This window comes from Vipera ursinii (assembly GCF_947247035.1).
Source record: "Vipera ursinii genome assembly, chromosome: 3".
Lineage (NCBI taxonomy): Eukaryota > Metazoa > Chordata > Lepidosauria > Squamata > Viperidae > Vipera > Vipera ursinii.
In genome coordinates this window covers 6,995,666-7,011,128 of record NC_139516.1, presented here as the reverse complement: position 1 = coordinate 7,011,128, position 15,463 = coordinate 6,995,666, and the positions used below count along the sequence as shown (strand labels likewise).

Sequence of the window (15,463 nt, the reverse complement as noted above, 5' to 3'; positions counted from 1 at the left end):
AGGAGGGAGGCATAACCAGCTGGTTCCAAACTCTGAGGCCTCTTTCAAAAGCCTGGGTTGGTATCTAAAAGTTTCTGGAACATCTCTTGCGTCATTGAGGCATTTTCTTCCTGCTTTACATCAGTGAAATAGGCAGTCAGATATCTTCTTCTTTTGCCCTTCAGACAGAGGGAAAGAAATATTAAAAAAAAGATGAGAAGTAGAAGAGAAAGGGAAGGAGAAAAAAGGAAAAGGAATCATTACCATGATAAGTTATCATGCACGACAGCCATTTTGGCATAACGGTGAACGCGTCAGGCTAGAAAGTGGGAAATTGTGAGTTCTAGTCCCATATTAGGCACGAAAGCTGGCTAGGTGTTCTTGGGCCAAACATCAGATTACACAGTGGTACCTCGGTACTCATTTTTAACTGGTTTCAGGAGGCACGAGGAGTACCAAAAATAAGGAGTACCAAACACATTTTTCCAATAAGGAATAATGTAGTGAGTCGCAAGGTAACTGACACTTCCAAATTTTAGCTTGTGCATTAAGTACCAAGCAAATGATGAGTACCAGGACAAAATATTTGCATCAAAATGCTTTGAGTTTTCAGGGGGATTTAAAGCAGTTGAGTACCAAGGTACCACTGTAAGTTCTAGTCCCACCTTAGGCATGAAAGCTGGTTGAGTGACTTTGGGCCAATCACTAGGGACAGGGGTAGGCAATCTTGGCTGTTTTATGACTCGTGGACTTCAACTCCCAGAATTCCTGAGCCAGCCACGCTGAGGGGAAAGGGAGAGGTTTCCAAGCTGAGCCATGCTGGCTCAGGAATTCTGGGAGTTGAAGTCCACGAGTCATAAAAGAGCCAAGGTTGCCTATCCCTGAGGTAATGCTTAACTAATACACTGAAATGCCCTCGTGGACTTCAACTCCCAGAATTCCTGAGCCAGCCACGCTGAGGGGAAAGGGAGAGGTTTCCAAGCTGAGCTGTGCTGGCTCAAAAATTCTGGGAGTTGAAGTCCACGAGTCATAAAAGAGCCAGGGTTGCCTACCCCTGCCCTAGGAGATGCTGTGATCTAGTCCTGTCTTAGAAAGGAAGCAGCCGAGTGATCTTGCACCAGTCACTTCTATTAGTTCTAGGAAGGAGGCAATAGGAAGCCACTTCCAAAAAAGTCTTCCCATGAAAATGGCAGTGACTTTCCAGGCAGCTGCTAGGAGTCAGAACTGACACTAAGACACCTTTTTTTAAAGTGATCATATGGAAGAGAAAACTGGCTTAAGTATCCCTACACAATGAAGCTTTTAGAATTAATTTAATTTAATTTTTTTTAAATTTTAATCCCATTTATATCCCGCCCTTCTCCGAAGACTCAGGGCGGCTTACAGTTTAAGCCCAAACCAATGTGCTTAGCAATAGCCTTCATTCTATGTATATGCCTGCTTATTAGGGCTTTCGCCCCTGCCCCCCCAAACGGCATTATTACAAAGTCAGCTTATTGCCCCCAACAATCTGGGTCCTCATTTTACCTACCTCGGAAGGATGGAAGGCTGAGTCAACCTTGAGCCTGGTGGGACTCGAACCTGCACTAATTGCAGGCAGCTGGTGTTACTTAAGGAGGCATTAGCCCACTGCTCCACCAAGGCCACATGGTAGATTTCCCACAGCATTGTTTGAAGAAACACTGTTTTTACAAGTCTATTGTTCTATCCCCTAAATTATGATATTAATAGGAGAGGAGGGAAACATAAGTCATGTGCAATGTACTCTTTTAATATTCTTCTCTAGCTAGGCAGTTCAAGGAAATAAATCTCTGTGTGTGTAATTTTCCCCATCCTGCTTTTTTTGCAAGCAAATTCTGCTGGATTGTTTTAAACCTCAAGAAGTTGATCGCTTCCATCCTGTTGCATTTCTAGTCGTTTACGCCTCTCCTTTCTTCCTGCAGGGATTCCAAGGCCTAGCAGGGGCCCGGGGTAGCCCTGGAGACAGAGGGCCCCCGGGAGAAGTTGGACCCACGGTAAGGCTCCACCCCACCTCACTATCACTCATTGCAGTTAAGGATATCCAACATTTAATTTCATAGTCAATAGATAGATATAACAGAACCATGTAGTAGAATAATAGAATTATGAAGTTGGAAGGGAGCTTGGAGGTCCTAGTAGTCCAGCCACCTGCTCAAGCAGGAAACCCTATACGATTTCAGACAAATGGTTGTCCAGTCTCTTCTTAAAAACCTCCAGTGTTGGAGTATTCACAGCTTCTGGAGGCAGGTTGTTCCACTGGTTAATTGTTCTCACTGTCAGGAAATTTCCCCTTAGTTCTAGGTTGCTTCTCTCCTTCATTGGTTTCCATCCATTGTTTCTTGTCCTACCTCCAAGTGCTTTGGAGAATAGGTTGAGCCCCTCTTCTTTGTGGTTGTTGTTGTTAGCTGCGAAGTCGTGTCCGACCCATTGAGACCCCATGGACAATGTTCCTCCAGGCCTTCTTGTCCTCTACCATCTTCTGGAGTCCCTTTAAGCTCACGCCTCCCGCTTCAGTGACTCCATCCAGCCACCTCGTTCTCTGTCGTCCCATTCTTCTCCTGTCCTTAATCTTTCCCAGCATTAGGCTCTTCTCCAGTGAGTCGTTCCTTCTCATTAGGTGGCCAAAGTATTTGAGTTTTAGCTTTAGGATCTGGCCTTCTAAAGAGCAGTCAGGGTTGATCTCCTCTAGGACTGACCAGTTTGATCGCCAGAAATCGTTGACGCTCCATCACTGGAGATTTTTTTCTACGTGGGGAAAAACCCGAATGACCAAAGATACAAACACCTGCGAAAACCTCAGAAAACATGGGACAAATCTTTATTTCCTGTTTCAGCCTAACCGAAGGCCATCGACAGGCAGTAGTCACAACAGTGACAGCTCATATTTGTGTAATTTTTTTAGATTGCTAACAAAGAATTAAAGGGAGACTGATATGCATTTCAAACTTATTTGTTTTCATCAGTCAGCCATACCCTTCTGAGATTCGAACCTGGGCACATTAGGCAGTTGTTTTTACCTCTAGGCCACAAGCTCCATCTCACTTTGTTAGCTGAGAAGCAAGGGAGATATGGCCCTGTCGATGGCCTTCGGTTAGGCTGAAACAGGAAATAAAGATTTGTCCCATGTTTGGGGCCTAGCAAGGTAATCTAAATAGTTAACAAGCATTTAACACATATCTCCCTTGCTTCTCAGCTAACAAAGTGAGATAGAGCTTGTGGCCTAGAGGTAAAAAGAACTGCCTAATGTGCAATCAGCCCAGGTTCGAATCTCAGAAGGGTATGGCTGACTGATGAAAACAAATAAGTGTGAAATGCATATCAGTCTCCCTTTAATTCTTTGTTAGCAATCTAAAAAAAATTACACACACACACACACACACACATGGCCATCCATATGGCAGTAGTCACAACAGTGACAGCTCATATTTGTGTAAATTTTTTGGATTGCTAACAAAGAATTAAAGGGAGACTGATATGGCCTTTTCAAACTTATTTGTTCTCATCAGTCAGCCATACCCTTCTGAGATTCGAACCTGGGCCGATTGCACATTAGGCAATTGTTCTAACCTTTAGGCCACTGGCTCTTTCTCTCTTTGTTAGCTGAGAAGCAAGGGAGATATGTGTTAAGTGTTTGTTAAGTATTTAGAATACCTTGCTAGGCCCCAAACACGGGATACTTAACAAACACTTAACACATATCTCCCTTGCTTCTCAGCTAACAAAGCGAGAAAGAGCAACACAACACATTGTGAAGTGGGTGTGTAGGGTCTCTAACAATGCTTCAAGTTCTAAGTGCTTATAAGCAGTGTCCTGAATAATCTTCTCAGCTGTCCTTACCACTCTCTGTATGGAACATCTGTCTGAGGTTCTGCTACCACCAAACCATATAGTGATGCAGTTTGTTAAAACACTCTCAATCGTGTCTCTGTAAAAAGTGGCCAGAACAGAAAGAGAAAGATGTGCTTTCATCTGAAGCAAGAAATGCAAATGTTGGTTTGCATGCTTCATTAAAAATAACGTATGAAGAAACCAAGTCAGATTGTTAGTTATCTGCACCACCAGGTACTTAATATTATTGACCACTTCTACAGCTGCAGCCTTGGTACAAAGTGGAGTACGACTATGCCGGCTTTTTCTAAAATCGACAATGTTCTCCAATGTTTTATTAACATTCAAAACCAGGTTATTTTTATGAAACGTCTGCAAGAAAGCAACCAAGCTCAGAGAGTACCAAGGACCTCTCATTTCAACCCTGAGCTACAAATATTCTCCTTTACTGGTATCATAAAGTTTTGTTTGACTCAACGTTGCTTGAAGATTGTATGCACAAATGCAGAGCTGCAGAGGGATTTCTGAAAGAAAGTGGATGGGTAGAGGAGGGGCTAGATCCAGCTGGTTATTGATACCCTAATTTTACTCCCATACAGAATTCCGTGTTGCATTCCCAGGGGGTTCTCCTTGAAGACGCCCTTAGCAATTCACGTTTTTCATGATTTTTCTCTCCAAAGCAGCTATGAGCATGCATAGTACTATATAAGGAAATGATTTACATTTTGGATGCAGCATTTTTATATTTGGGAATGTTGCCTGTTATCTATAGGAAAGCATTTTTCCTCTAGAGAAGAAACAAACCTGAAAAGCTATAGATCTTTTATCAAGATATAGATACATATAATTGGTTTTTTTTAATAGCTTGAAGATAATAATGTTTTTGTTTTTTCCTCCAGGGGCTTCCTGGTCCAAAAGGAGAAAGGGGGGAGAAAGTGAGTCTCTGTTGCTTCTCTGATGTTCCTTGATAATCATTTAAGGACTTTAAGGATTATCTAGACCCGTACCAATCGGGCTTCAGGCCCGGGTACAGCACGGAGACGGCATTGGTCGCGCTGGTGAATGATCTCTGGAGGGCTCGGGATAGAGGATACTCCTCTGTTCTAGTCCTATTAGACCTCTCAGCGGCTTTCGATACCATCGACCATGGTATCTTGCTGCGGCGTCTCAGGGGATTGGGAGTGGGAGGCACGGTTCTTCAGTGGTTCTCCTCCTATCTCCTGGGACGTTCGCAGTCGGTGTTGGCAGGGGGGCAGAGGTCGACCGCGAGGCCTCTCGCTTGTGGAGTCCCTCAGGGGTCGGTCCTCTCGCCCCTTCTGTTCAACATCTACATGAAACCGCTGGGTGAGATCATTCGTGGTTTTGGAGTTGGGTATCATCAGTATGCTGATGATACCCAACTTTTCATTTCGACCCCAAACCACCCCAGTGATGCCCTCGACGTGATGTCCCGGTGCCTGGAGGCGGTCCGGGTCTGGATGGGGAGGAACAGGCTTCGTCTCAACCCTGACAAGACGGAGTGGCTGTACGTACCGGCATCCCGTGATATTCAGGATATCCCACCCCTCATTATGGGGGGTGAGTCATTACCTCCTGTAGATAGGGCTCGCAACTTGGGAGTCCTCCTGGATGCACAACTTTCCTTAGAAGACCATATTGTAGCTGTGACTAGGGGGGCGTTCGCCCAGGTTCGCCTGGTGCGCCAGTTGCGGCCCTATCTAGACCGGGATGCCTTGCGCACGGTCACTCATGCGCTCGTGACCTCTCGTCTTGATTACTGCAACGCTCTCTACATGGGGCTACCCTTGAAGACCACTCGGAGGCTCCAACTGGTACAGAATGCAGCCGCGAGAGTTGTATCGGGGGTTTCCCGATACTCCCGTGTTACACCTTTGCTCCGCGAGCTGCATTGGTTGCCAGTTGTCTTCCGGGTGAGGTTCAAGGTGTTGGTTATGACCTACAAAGCCCTCCATGGCATGGGTCCAGAATACCTTGGGGAGCACCTGCAGCCGGCGTCAACTTCCCTCCGCCCAGTACGATCCCACAGAGAGGGCCTCCTCAGGGTGCCGCCGGTCAAAGAATGCCGACTGGTGGCCCCCAGGGGGAGAGCATTCTCTGTGGGTGCACTGGATTTATGGAACCATCTTCCGGTAGAGCTCCGGATGGCGCCCGATCTCCGCTCCTTCCGGCGCGATCTTAAAACCCATCTTTTTAAACAAGCGGGCCTGGCCTGATGGGACGGGGTGGGATTTTATTACTACTTCAATTTTAAATCTGTATTATTTATGGGCATTGTTTAATTATGTTTTAATAATTTTAATTTTTGTATCCTATTTTTGAGCTCGTGCACAAGAAAAATAAAATCCTTCCTTCTCTTTAAAATCTTTGGAGGAATTTCTTTTAGAACCAAAACTTCTTGACCAGCAATCACAACTTTGGTATCATAGGCAGCTTGTATAACTTCATCTCTAATTTCCCTTTTTACAAAATAAACCACCACATCTCTAGGCAACTTTCTTTGTATCCTATTTTTATGTATTGCCCTGTTCACCGCCCTGAGTCTCTTGAGAGAAGGGCGGTATATAAATTAAATTAATAAATAAATAAAAATAAATAATATTTTTAATTAAATTTTAAGTGAGGGTCTATGCAATTGATTTATATCCACTTTTTAAACACAAGAATAGTGGAATCAATATATATATAATTATCTGGTTCAATATATGCACATTTCTTTCATTTGCTGTGGTGGTTAAGATGCTGGTCTAGAAACCAGGAGATGATGAGATCTACTGTAGTTTTAAGGGACGCGGTGGCTCAGTGGGTTAGGATGCTGAGCTTGTTGATCAGAAGATCGGCAGTTTGGCGGGTCGAATCCTGAGTGCCGTGTAGCAGAGTGAGCACCTGTTACTCGTCCCAGCTTCTGCCAACCTAGCAGTTCGAAAGCACGTAGAAATGCAAGTAGAAAAATAGGGACCATTACGGTGGGAAGGTAACAGCGTTCCGTGCACCTTTGGCGTCTAGTCATGCCGGCCACATGACCACGGAGATATCCTCGGATGAGCGCTGGCTCTTCGGCTTTGAAACGGAGATGAGCACCGGCCCCTAGAGTTGGAAACGACTAGCACGCACGTGTGGGGGAACCTTTACCTTTACCTTTTACTGTAGTTTTAGGTAGGAAAGTCAGCTGTGTCTTTGGCAGTGGTGGGATTCAAATACCTGAACAACCTGTTCTATTATGGGATGCAGGCCTGGGCCTCTGTTGCCTAGAATGGACTTCCGGAAGTGGCATCATGCACTCCCGGTGGGCCGTTCTAGGCCTGGGAGGCGTCTTCCAGGCCTCCAATGCCTCCAATCGACTTCCGGAAGTGGTATCCATGCACGTCTGGTGATCCATTCTAGGCCTGGGAGGCCTCCTCCAGGCCTCCAATGCCTAGAATGGACTTCTGGAAGTGGTATCCATGCACTTCTGGTGGGCCGTTCTAGGCCTGGGAGGCTTCCTCCAGGCCTCCGAGGTCTAGAATGGACTTCCGGAAGTGGTATCCATGCACTTCTGGTGGGCCATTCTAGGCCTGGGAGGTATCCGAGGACTAGACTGGACTTTCAGAAGCCAGCCGGTTCTCCGAATTCAGGTAAATTTAGCTACCGGTACTTTGGGCCAATCACCAGGTGATTGAAAATTTTAGTCCCACCTTAGGCAGGAAAGTCATCTGAGTGACTTTGGACCAATCACCTGGAGACTGGGAGTTCTAGTCCCACCATAGGCTGAAAAGTCGGCTGGGTGACTTTCTCTCAGCTCAACCCACCTTGTAGAGTTGTTGTGGGAGAAATGGGAGGAAGAAAGAGTATTAGGTATGTTTGCTGCCTTAAGTTGCTTCTAAAATAATAAAAGGAATAAAAATTTTAAAAATGTAGAAAAAGATAGTAAATTTTATCCAAATAATACTGTGAAAAAAGATGAGAAATACCCATTAGCAGGGGTGTCCGTAGGAGATGTCAAGAAGGGCAAATCTTTGATCACATAATTGGGCCCACTGCTTTGACTCCCAACCGCCATCCCTGCAGATGTCCTATTAATTTATTTGGCATTCTTGTCAAATTTATTTGATTGTCTGTACAATCAAAGAGGTTGCTACAAAGGTATGATACCTGAAAGGGAAACTGTTGAGAAAATAGTCTTCCTAAAATGATCCTCATCTTTTATTTTAATTGGAGGAAGATGTCCAATTGTTAATTTATTTAGCTTTTGGCACATAGCCACATCTAGCAATTCTTGGCAATTCCCAACACTTATAAAACCAGAATAGACCATCCATGGTAGCACTATTATTATTATTATTATTATTATTACATTTATATCCCGCCCTTCTCCGAAGACTCAGGGTGGCTTACAAGCTTAGCAGTTGTCTTCATTCTATGTATATGCCTGTTTATTAGGGCTTTCACACACACACCCCAAGCGGCATTATTACAAAGTCAGCTTATTGCCCCCAACAATCTGGGTCCTCATTTTACCTACCTCGGAAGGATGGAAGGCTGAGTCAACCTTGAGCCTGGTGGGATGAGAACCTGCACTAATTGCAGGCAGCTGGTGTTACTTAAGGAGGCATCAGCCCACTGCTCCACCAGCATCTATAAGGGAGGGGTCAAAACAGAGAAGATGTTGGGCATCTATTTTCTATTTGCATGTACAAAAGGGACGAAGCTTTGATCCCACTGGCACACCCTCCATCTTGTAGACCTCCCTATAGTGAGCAACAGAAATGGACTAAAGACAGGTAGTTCTTGACTTACGACTGCAATTGAGCCCCAAATTTCTCTTATTAAGCAAGGTAGTTGCTAAGTAAGTTTTGCCTCATTTTATGAACTTTTGCCACAGTTGTTAAGCGAATCATTCAGTTGTTAAGTAAACCATGCAGTCAGTAAGCGAATCTGGATTCTCCCTTGACCAGGGGTAGGCAACATTGTCTCTTTTATGACTCGTGGACTTCAACTCCCAGAATTCCTGGCTGGGAGTTCAGGTCCACGAGTCATAAAAGAGACAAGGTTGCTTATCCCTGCCCTTGACTTTGCTTGTCAGAAGCCAGCTGGGAAGTTTACAAATGGTGATCACATGACATGCAACTGTCATAAATACATGCCAGTTGCCAAGCGTCTGAATTTTGATCAGCTGCAACGGTCGTAAGTGTGAAAGCTGGTCATAAGTCACTTTTTTCAGTGCCGTTGCAACTCCGAATGGCACTAAACGAATGGTTGTAAGTTGAGGACTACCTGAATTTTCTATTTCTTTCTCTTTGAGACTTCTTTGCAAACCCTGATATCCAGCATTAATATTTTAAACCTCATCTTTTCCTTCTCTTGACTTTTCCCCAAATTGCTCCGGGAATGTTATGTTTGTCATTTGTTTCTCAGAATAACAGGCAATCTAAATGCAATTGCTGCCACATGATCCTGAACAGACATTTAATCAAAGCGGTCTGATGTTTAAAATGACTAGAAGAGAATCTTACCATCAGATAGGGATTAATTCCTGAATATTTTGCGAAGTCACCTTCCAGCGGCTGTTCTTTGGGGACTGAATAAAAAAGACCGTCCTTCAAAATGCATCTCTTAATGTCCTACAACATTTCCTTTTGTGTATTTGCATTCTCAAGGGAATAATCAAGCTGTTGAAAAATCATAAACGTAGCTATAATCCATAAAAACTCATATTGGCATGAAAATGGATAATCATAATATTTTATGGTCAGTTTTTATGGCTTATGGCCCAGCTTACTTTCAAATTGTTTTCAGTCATTTGATTATTCTTTTATCTTCTGTAAGGAACACGCATAGCCAAACTGGCGTGTGCTATAAAATAAAGAGATTCCACTTCAAGATGAGCTTGTACTGAACTATCTAATTTTGCATGATACCTCTTGGGTCAATATACTGTTTTTACACAAAATTAAATACAACTGGGGCGAGAAAATAAGAAGTAAATATCACAAACATATCAACATTGGTGTAGTGGTTAAGGTGCTGGCCTAGAAACCAGAAGACTGTGAGTTTTAGGCTGTGTTAAGTACGAAAGCCAACTGGGTGACTTTGGGCCAATCACCAGGAGACTGTGAGTTCTAGCCTGCTTTAGGCATGAAAGCTAGCTGGGTGACTTAAGACAATCACCAGGAGAGGGTGAGTTCTAGTCCCACCTTAGGCATGAAAGTAGCTTGGTGACTTCAGCCCTATCACCAGGAGACCATGAATTTTAGTTCCACTGTAGGCATCACCAGGAGACAGTGAGTTCCAGTCCTGTCTTAGCTACAGTCTCCTGGTGATTGGTCCAAAGTTACCCAGCTGGCTTTCATGTCTAAGGTGGGACTAGAACTCCCAATCTCCTGGTGATTGGCCCAAAGTCACCCAGATAGCTTTCCTGCCTAAGGCAAGACTAGAACTCACCATCTCTTGCTTTCTAGCTTGGTGCCTCAACCAGTTGACCAAAGTGGCTGTCTTCTCTTTCCACCCAGGGTGAAGCACAGTCCTTGTCTACTATTTATCATCTGGTAAACCAAGCTTGTGAGCGTCTGATCCAGTGTAAGTATATCCCAGCGTAAAATCTTACCTCTGACTTTCACTCTGCAGCTGCTTTGTGTGTAGGATCTGCTGTAGATGAGGTGTGAGATGAACGGCAAGGTGTGTGTCCTGTCGGTGGACTGGATAATGAGTTCAGAAGCCTTGCAGGGCTTCTGCACCATGCAAGCTGATCAATTTACATATCGGCTTCTTCTTCTTCTTCTTCTTCTTCTTCTTCTTCTTCTTCTTCTTCTTCTTCTTCTTCTTCTTCTTCTTCTTCTTCTTCTTCTTCTTCTTCTCCTTCTCCTTCTCCTCCTTCTCCTTCTCCTCCTCCTCCTCCTCCTCCTCCTCCTCCTCCTCCTCCTCCTCCTCCTCCTCCTCCTCCTCCTCCTCCTCCTCCTCCTCCTCCTCCTTCTTCTTCTTCTTCTTCTTATTATTATTATTATTATTATTATTATTATTATTATTATTATTATTATTATTATTATTATTATTATTATTATCCGTCTCTAGATCAATTACAAGTAGCCCTCAAATTACAACCACAATTGATCCCCAAATTTGAACAATTTGTTAAGTGGGTTTTGCCCCATTTTATGACCGTTCTTGCCACCGTTGTTAAGTGAATCACTGCAGTTAACTTAGTAACACAGTTGTTGAATGAATCCAGCTCCCCCGTTGACTTTGCTTGTCAGAAGGTTGCAAAAGGGGAATCACCTGACCCCAGGACACTGCAACCGTCACCAATATGAAACAGTTGCCGAGCGTCTGAATTTTGATCACAGTGACCGCGGGGATGCTGCAAGGGTCACGTGAAAAACGGTCCTAAGTCCACTGTAACTTTGAACAGTTACTAAATGAACCGTTGTTAAGTCGAGGATCCCTCTAATTTCATTTGTTTACCGGTAGGGCTTCTTCTGTCTCTCTCTTCAGCAATATGAGGCTGTTCTGTACCAGCCTGCTACCGGCCCTGCAGCAAAAGCAGGGACGACCCCTTTACAAACGGCAAGAGGCTGGAATAAAGCCTGCCAAATTTATTCACATAAAACAGAGCAAGACAAGACACCAACCATAAAACATGAGCTAAGAAGCAGGAACAATCCAAGCGGTTGCCTTCAGCAAACCAGCCCTCCCACACATTCCCCTTAAATACAGTTCAGGGCGTGGCCTCTCTCTGCCTCCTTCCGAGGTGCCCCATTGCCTTCCTCTGTTTACTCCTGATTGACTGCCTCCTGCGTCGGGCGTCCTTGAACAGGGCCAGCTGTGGGTCATCTTCATCCACGCTGTCAGGCTCACACAGCTGGGTCTGCATCGTGACCAGATGAGAGGAGCCTTGATGGGGGCTCTCATCAAGCTGTCCAATCCCCTCAGCAAGCTCTTCAACACCCCCCTCCTCCTCCTCTGAGTCGTCCAACCCAACTGCCGAACCCACAGGCTGACCCTGAATCACAACAGAGGCAAGATTCAGACTTCTGATCAAAAATGTAAAATAAACCAAGTAAACTTAAAGGAACGAATGAAAGTCAAGGTAGTAGAGGGATGAAGACAACAACTGGAGAGACCCAGATTCTAGTGCCCTGTCAATCATGGAAGCTCCCTTGGATCAGTAGGTCCCTCTCCTTCCACCTAATCCGTCACATGGGTGGTTGCTGTGAAGGAAAAAAAAGGGAAGTAACTGATATATGAATCTACGTGTAACCCAGGGAAACTAATTACTTTTGAACATTGATGTGATGTAGCAAGTAAGGCCTTTAAACTCAACTGGGGAGATGCAGATTCCAGCCTGTCTTAAACCACGGAAGCTCTCTATGTTTCTTTGTAATAACCAACCTATTGCTATATGGAGAGATAGGAAGCTGGGATGCTAAGTATAGCATCCTGAGCCACTGGGGGAAAATTGATTTTTTTTTCAAATTACGCACCACCAGTTTAAATTATGCACTATCAGTTCTTAGTAACTGCATGATAGATTCTCTCCAGCCCCTGACCTGTTCTTTGAGGTTTTCCAGTAATGCACCATCACCGCCGAAACTTAATCTATACATCTCCTTCTCCTTCTCTTTCTCCTTTTCCTTCCTTCTGCTTCTACTTCTTCTCCTTTTCCTTCTCTTTTTCCTTCTCCTCTTCCTTCTTCTTCTTCTTCTTCTCCTCCTCCCCTTTTCCTTCCTTCCTTCCTCCCTCCTTCCCTCCTTCCCTCCCTCCCTCCCTTCCTTCCTTCCTTCCTTCCTTCCTTCTTTCCTTCCTTCCTTCCTGTAAAGTTGCGTGCTTCACATAGAGACGGACACAGAGCTGGGGTAAAGATGAGTTTATTCTGAACAGAACGAACTGGGGAAACAGGGAAGCCTGGCGTCTATTTATACCTGCCCAGGTGGATGGCATCCAATCAGTTCAAACCTGGGCTTCCTGCCAGTGCAGGTGACAATGGGTGTAGATCCTGGCTTCCCACCAGGCTGACCATGCCTGGGGCTGTCAACAGCTTAACTCATTAGGCTTATCCTGAGTGAGCAGTTATCGCCCGGAGCTGTCCAACCCCTCTGCTGATCTGCACCATCAGCCTCCTGCTGTGCTGTCCTTTGTGTATGCTGGGAGGCATACACTGCAGTTCCTTCCTTCCTTCCTTCCTTCCTCCTAGAGCAGTGTCATCACATCTGCTCCCAGAATAAAGTTGATCTCCACACATCTTAAGGTTGCTAAGTGATAAACACTGTTCTAGAGACATCTCTTTTTTTACAAGACCTCTTTAGGGTTTCATCTGAGAAGGATGATTTCACAACATACAGGAGTTTAGATGATCGGCAGGAAAATAGTTTAGCGTCAAACAAATCCAGAGCTGTTTGAGAGAGAAAGTAAGGTGGAGCTCCTGGGCTGCATCAATTAGCTGTGGTATAGCATAGGAGTGATCAGTTTAGTGTGTCAAGAGAACACTGTCTGAAAGCAATCAGCTCTGGCTATCTGTGGCACTGATTGTCAGAATCCATTTATATCATATTCATAAATGGAATGTTTCAAACATTATTCCATGGATTCTGCCATCTCCCGAAGAGAAGAGAATAGATGTGTATTGAACCGGTATTAGGCATTTCAAAGGAAAGGAGAAGCCTTTTGAACTAGGGAAACAAAAGGGGGGGGCTAGCATCTGGCTTTTGTCACGGAAGAGAGCAATAAACATGAAGGGTCCTAAGTTCCTTTTTCCCACGAGAGGGATGATACGAGATAAAGGATGGGGGACTGACCAAATGGGGTCAAGGGGGGTTAAACCAGGAACTCTTTATAAGGGTTTACTTTGTGGAATAATATTAAGTCCTGTCTTGTTTCCTACAACCAAGCATGTCATAGTAAAGATTCTTTCTGGAATAGATTTGACTCCAAGAATTTTGTCTTCCTGAGACGTGGTTTGGGGTGGGTCCTGACACTGATGCCCAATTTGATGGCAGATTTTCCCTGCTTGTTTTATTACTGAGAAAAAGGGAAGGGAATGAGCTACAGGCTGCCGAAAACATCATTGCATTTCAACCTATGAATAAGAGAATTACATGCAATCAAAAGGCGTCTCTCTTTTGTGCTTCTCCATGCTCAGTTGAGGTTAAGAGTGTTGCTTGTTTGCTGCAGCCTGGTTCTGAATGCAAATTTGCCTGACCGATGATCCCGCAAGAACACAATTGCTTTTTTTTTAACGTGCCGTCAGTGTCGATGCTTAGCAACTATATAAATAGTCCTTCTCGAGGATGAACTGGGCCCACTCTGGTCTTCCAATGGTGTGCCCATCACCGCTAATCGAAAAGGAACGCAGCGAAGATTGGATTTCATTCTACAAGTCAGTTGAGATTGCACGGTGCTGCATAGTAAAAAGAACTTAACTTTGAAACAGACTCAGAGTTCCCTGCAAAGAACTTGTGGCTCAGTTAGGGAAGAGGGGTTGATGGCAACGGTAGGAAAATACTCCTGCCAAGATTTGGGGGGAAAAAATAGGTGCTAACTGTGGAAGTTAGAAAGCAGAGCTGCGTAGTCTATGCAATAAAATATATACAGGCAATCCTCGATTTATGACCACAATTGAGCCCAAAATTCCCATTGCTAAGCGAGACAGCGGTTAAGGGAGTTTTGCCCCGTTTTACAACCTTTCTTGCCATAGTTGTTAAATGAATCACTCCAGTTGTAAAGTGTAAAGTTTTCCCATTGACTTTCCTTCTCAGAAAGTGGCAAAAGGGGATCACATGACCACCACCCCCCCGGGGCTCTGCAACCGTCATAAATATGAGCCAGTTGTCAAGTGTCTGAATTTTTATCATGTGACCATGGGGAATGCTGCAGTGGTTGTAAGTGTGAAAAACGGTCATAAGTCACTTTTTCCAGTGCCGTTGTAAGTTTGAACAGTCACTAAACAAAGGTTGTAAATCAAGGGCTACCTGTACTGATTCTAATGGCACCTTCAAGACCAACCAACTTGGGATGTTTCCAAACATTATGTTTACGCTGAGGAGGAACTGAAATTGGTTATGCTTTTCTGAATAATCCTCAGATGGAAATTGCTATCTCTCCCCAAGGCCTGAGAGAATTAGACTACATGATAGTCCTCCACCCCACTCCCCCCGTCCCCCAAGGGAAGGCAACTGAATGAATTACAAGCTATAATTATTCCCTCCTCCGATGAAAAATCCTTATGTAATCATATATAGAGATTCACTGTCTAGTAAATAGACAAAAAACTGTCAAACAATACAAGTATGTTTTCAGACTGTCTCGATATCATTTAGATATTGTTACTTTCTATGCAGAAGAAAGAAAGAAAGAAAGAAAGAAAGAAAGAAAGAAAGAAAGAAAGAAAGAAAGAAAGAAAGAAAGAAAGAAAGAAAGAAGTCATGGGAAGAAGAAATGAGGGAGGGAGGGAGGGAGGGAAAGAAGAAAGAAAGAAAGAAAGAAAGAAAGAAAGAAAGAAAGAAAGAAAGAAAGAAAGAAAGAAAGAAAGAGAAAGAAGACATGGGAAGAAGAAATGAGGGAGGGAGGGAAGGAAGAAAGAAAAAAGAGAAAGAAAGAAAGAAAGAAAGAAAGAAAGAAAGGATGTGGAAAAAAAGAAATGAGAGGG

The 15,463-nt window shown here is 44.2% G+C and overlaps 1 protein-coding gene across 1 annotated transcript in view; it reads left to right on the top strand.

Moving 5' to 3' along the window:
* COL20A1 (collagen type XX alpha 1 chain) overlaps positions 1 to 15,463 on the top strand; it is a gene marked incomplete at its 5' end in the record, with an annotated part of 168,770 nt that overhangs the window by 141,101 nt on the left and 12,206 nt on the right. Inside the window, 3 exons of the mRNA XM_083358223.1 lie at positions 1,923 to 1,994; positions 4,728 to 4,763; positions 10,335 to 10,401. Of these exons, the coding sequence (XP_083214349.1) occupies positions 1,923 to 1,994; positions 4,728 to 4,763; positions 10,335 to 10,401 (175 nt within the window). The remainder of the gene's footprint in view (positions 1 to 1,922; positions 1,995 to 4,727; positions 4,764 to 10,334; positions 10,402 to 15,463) is intronic.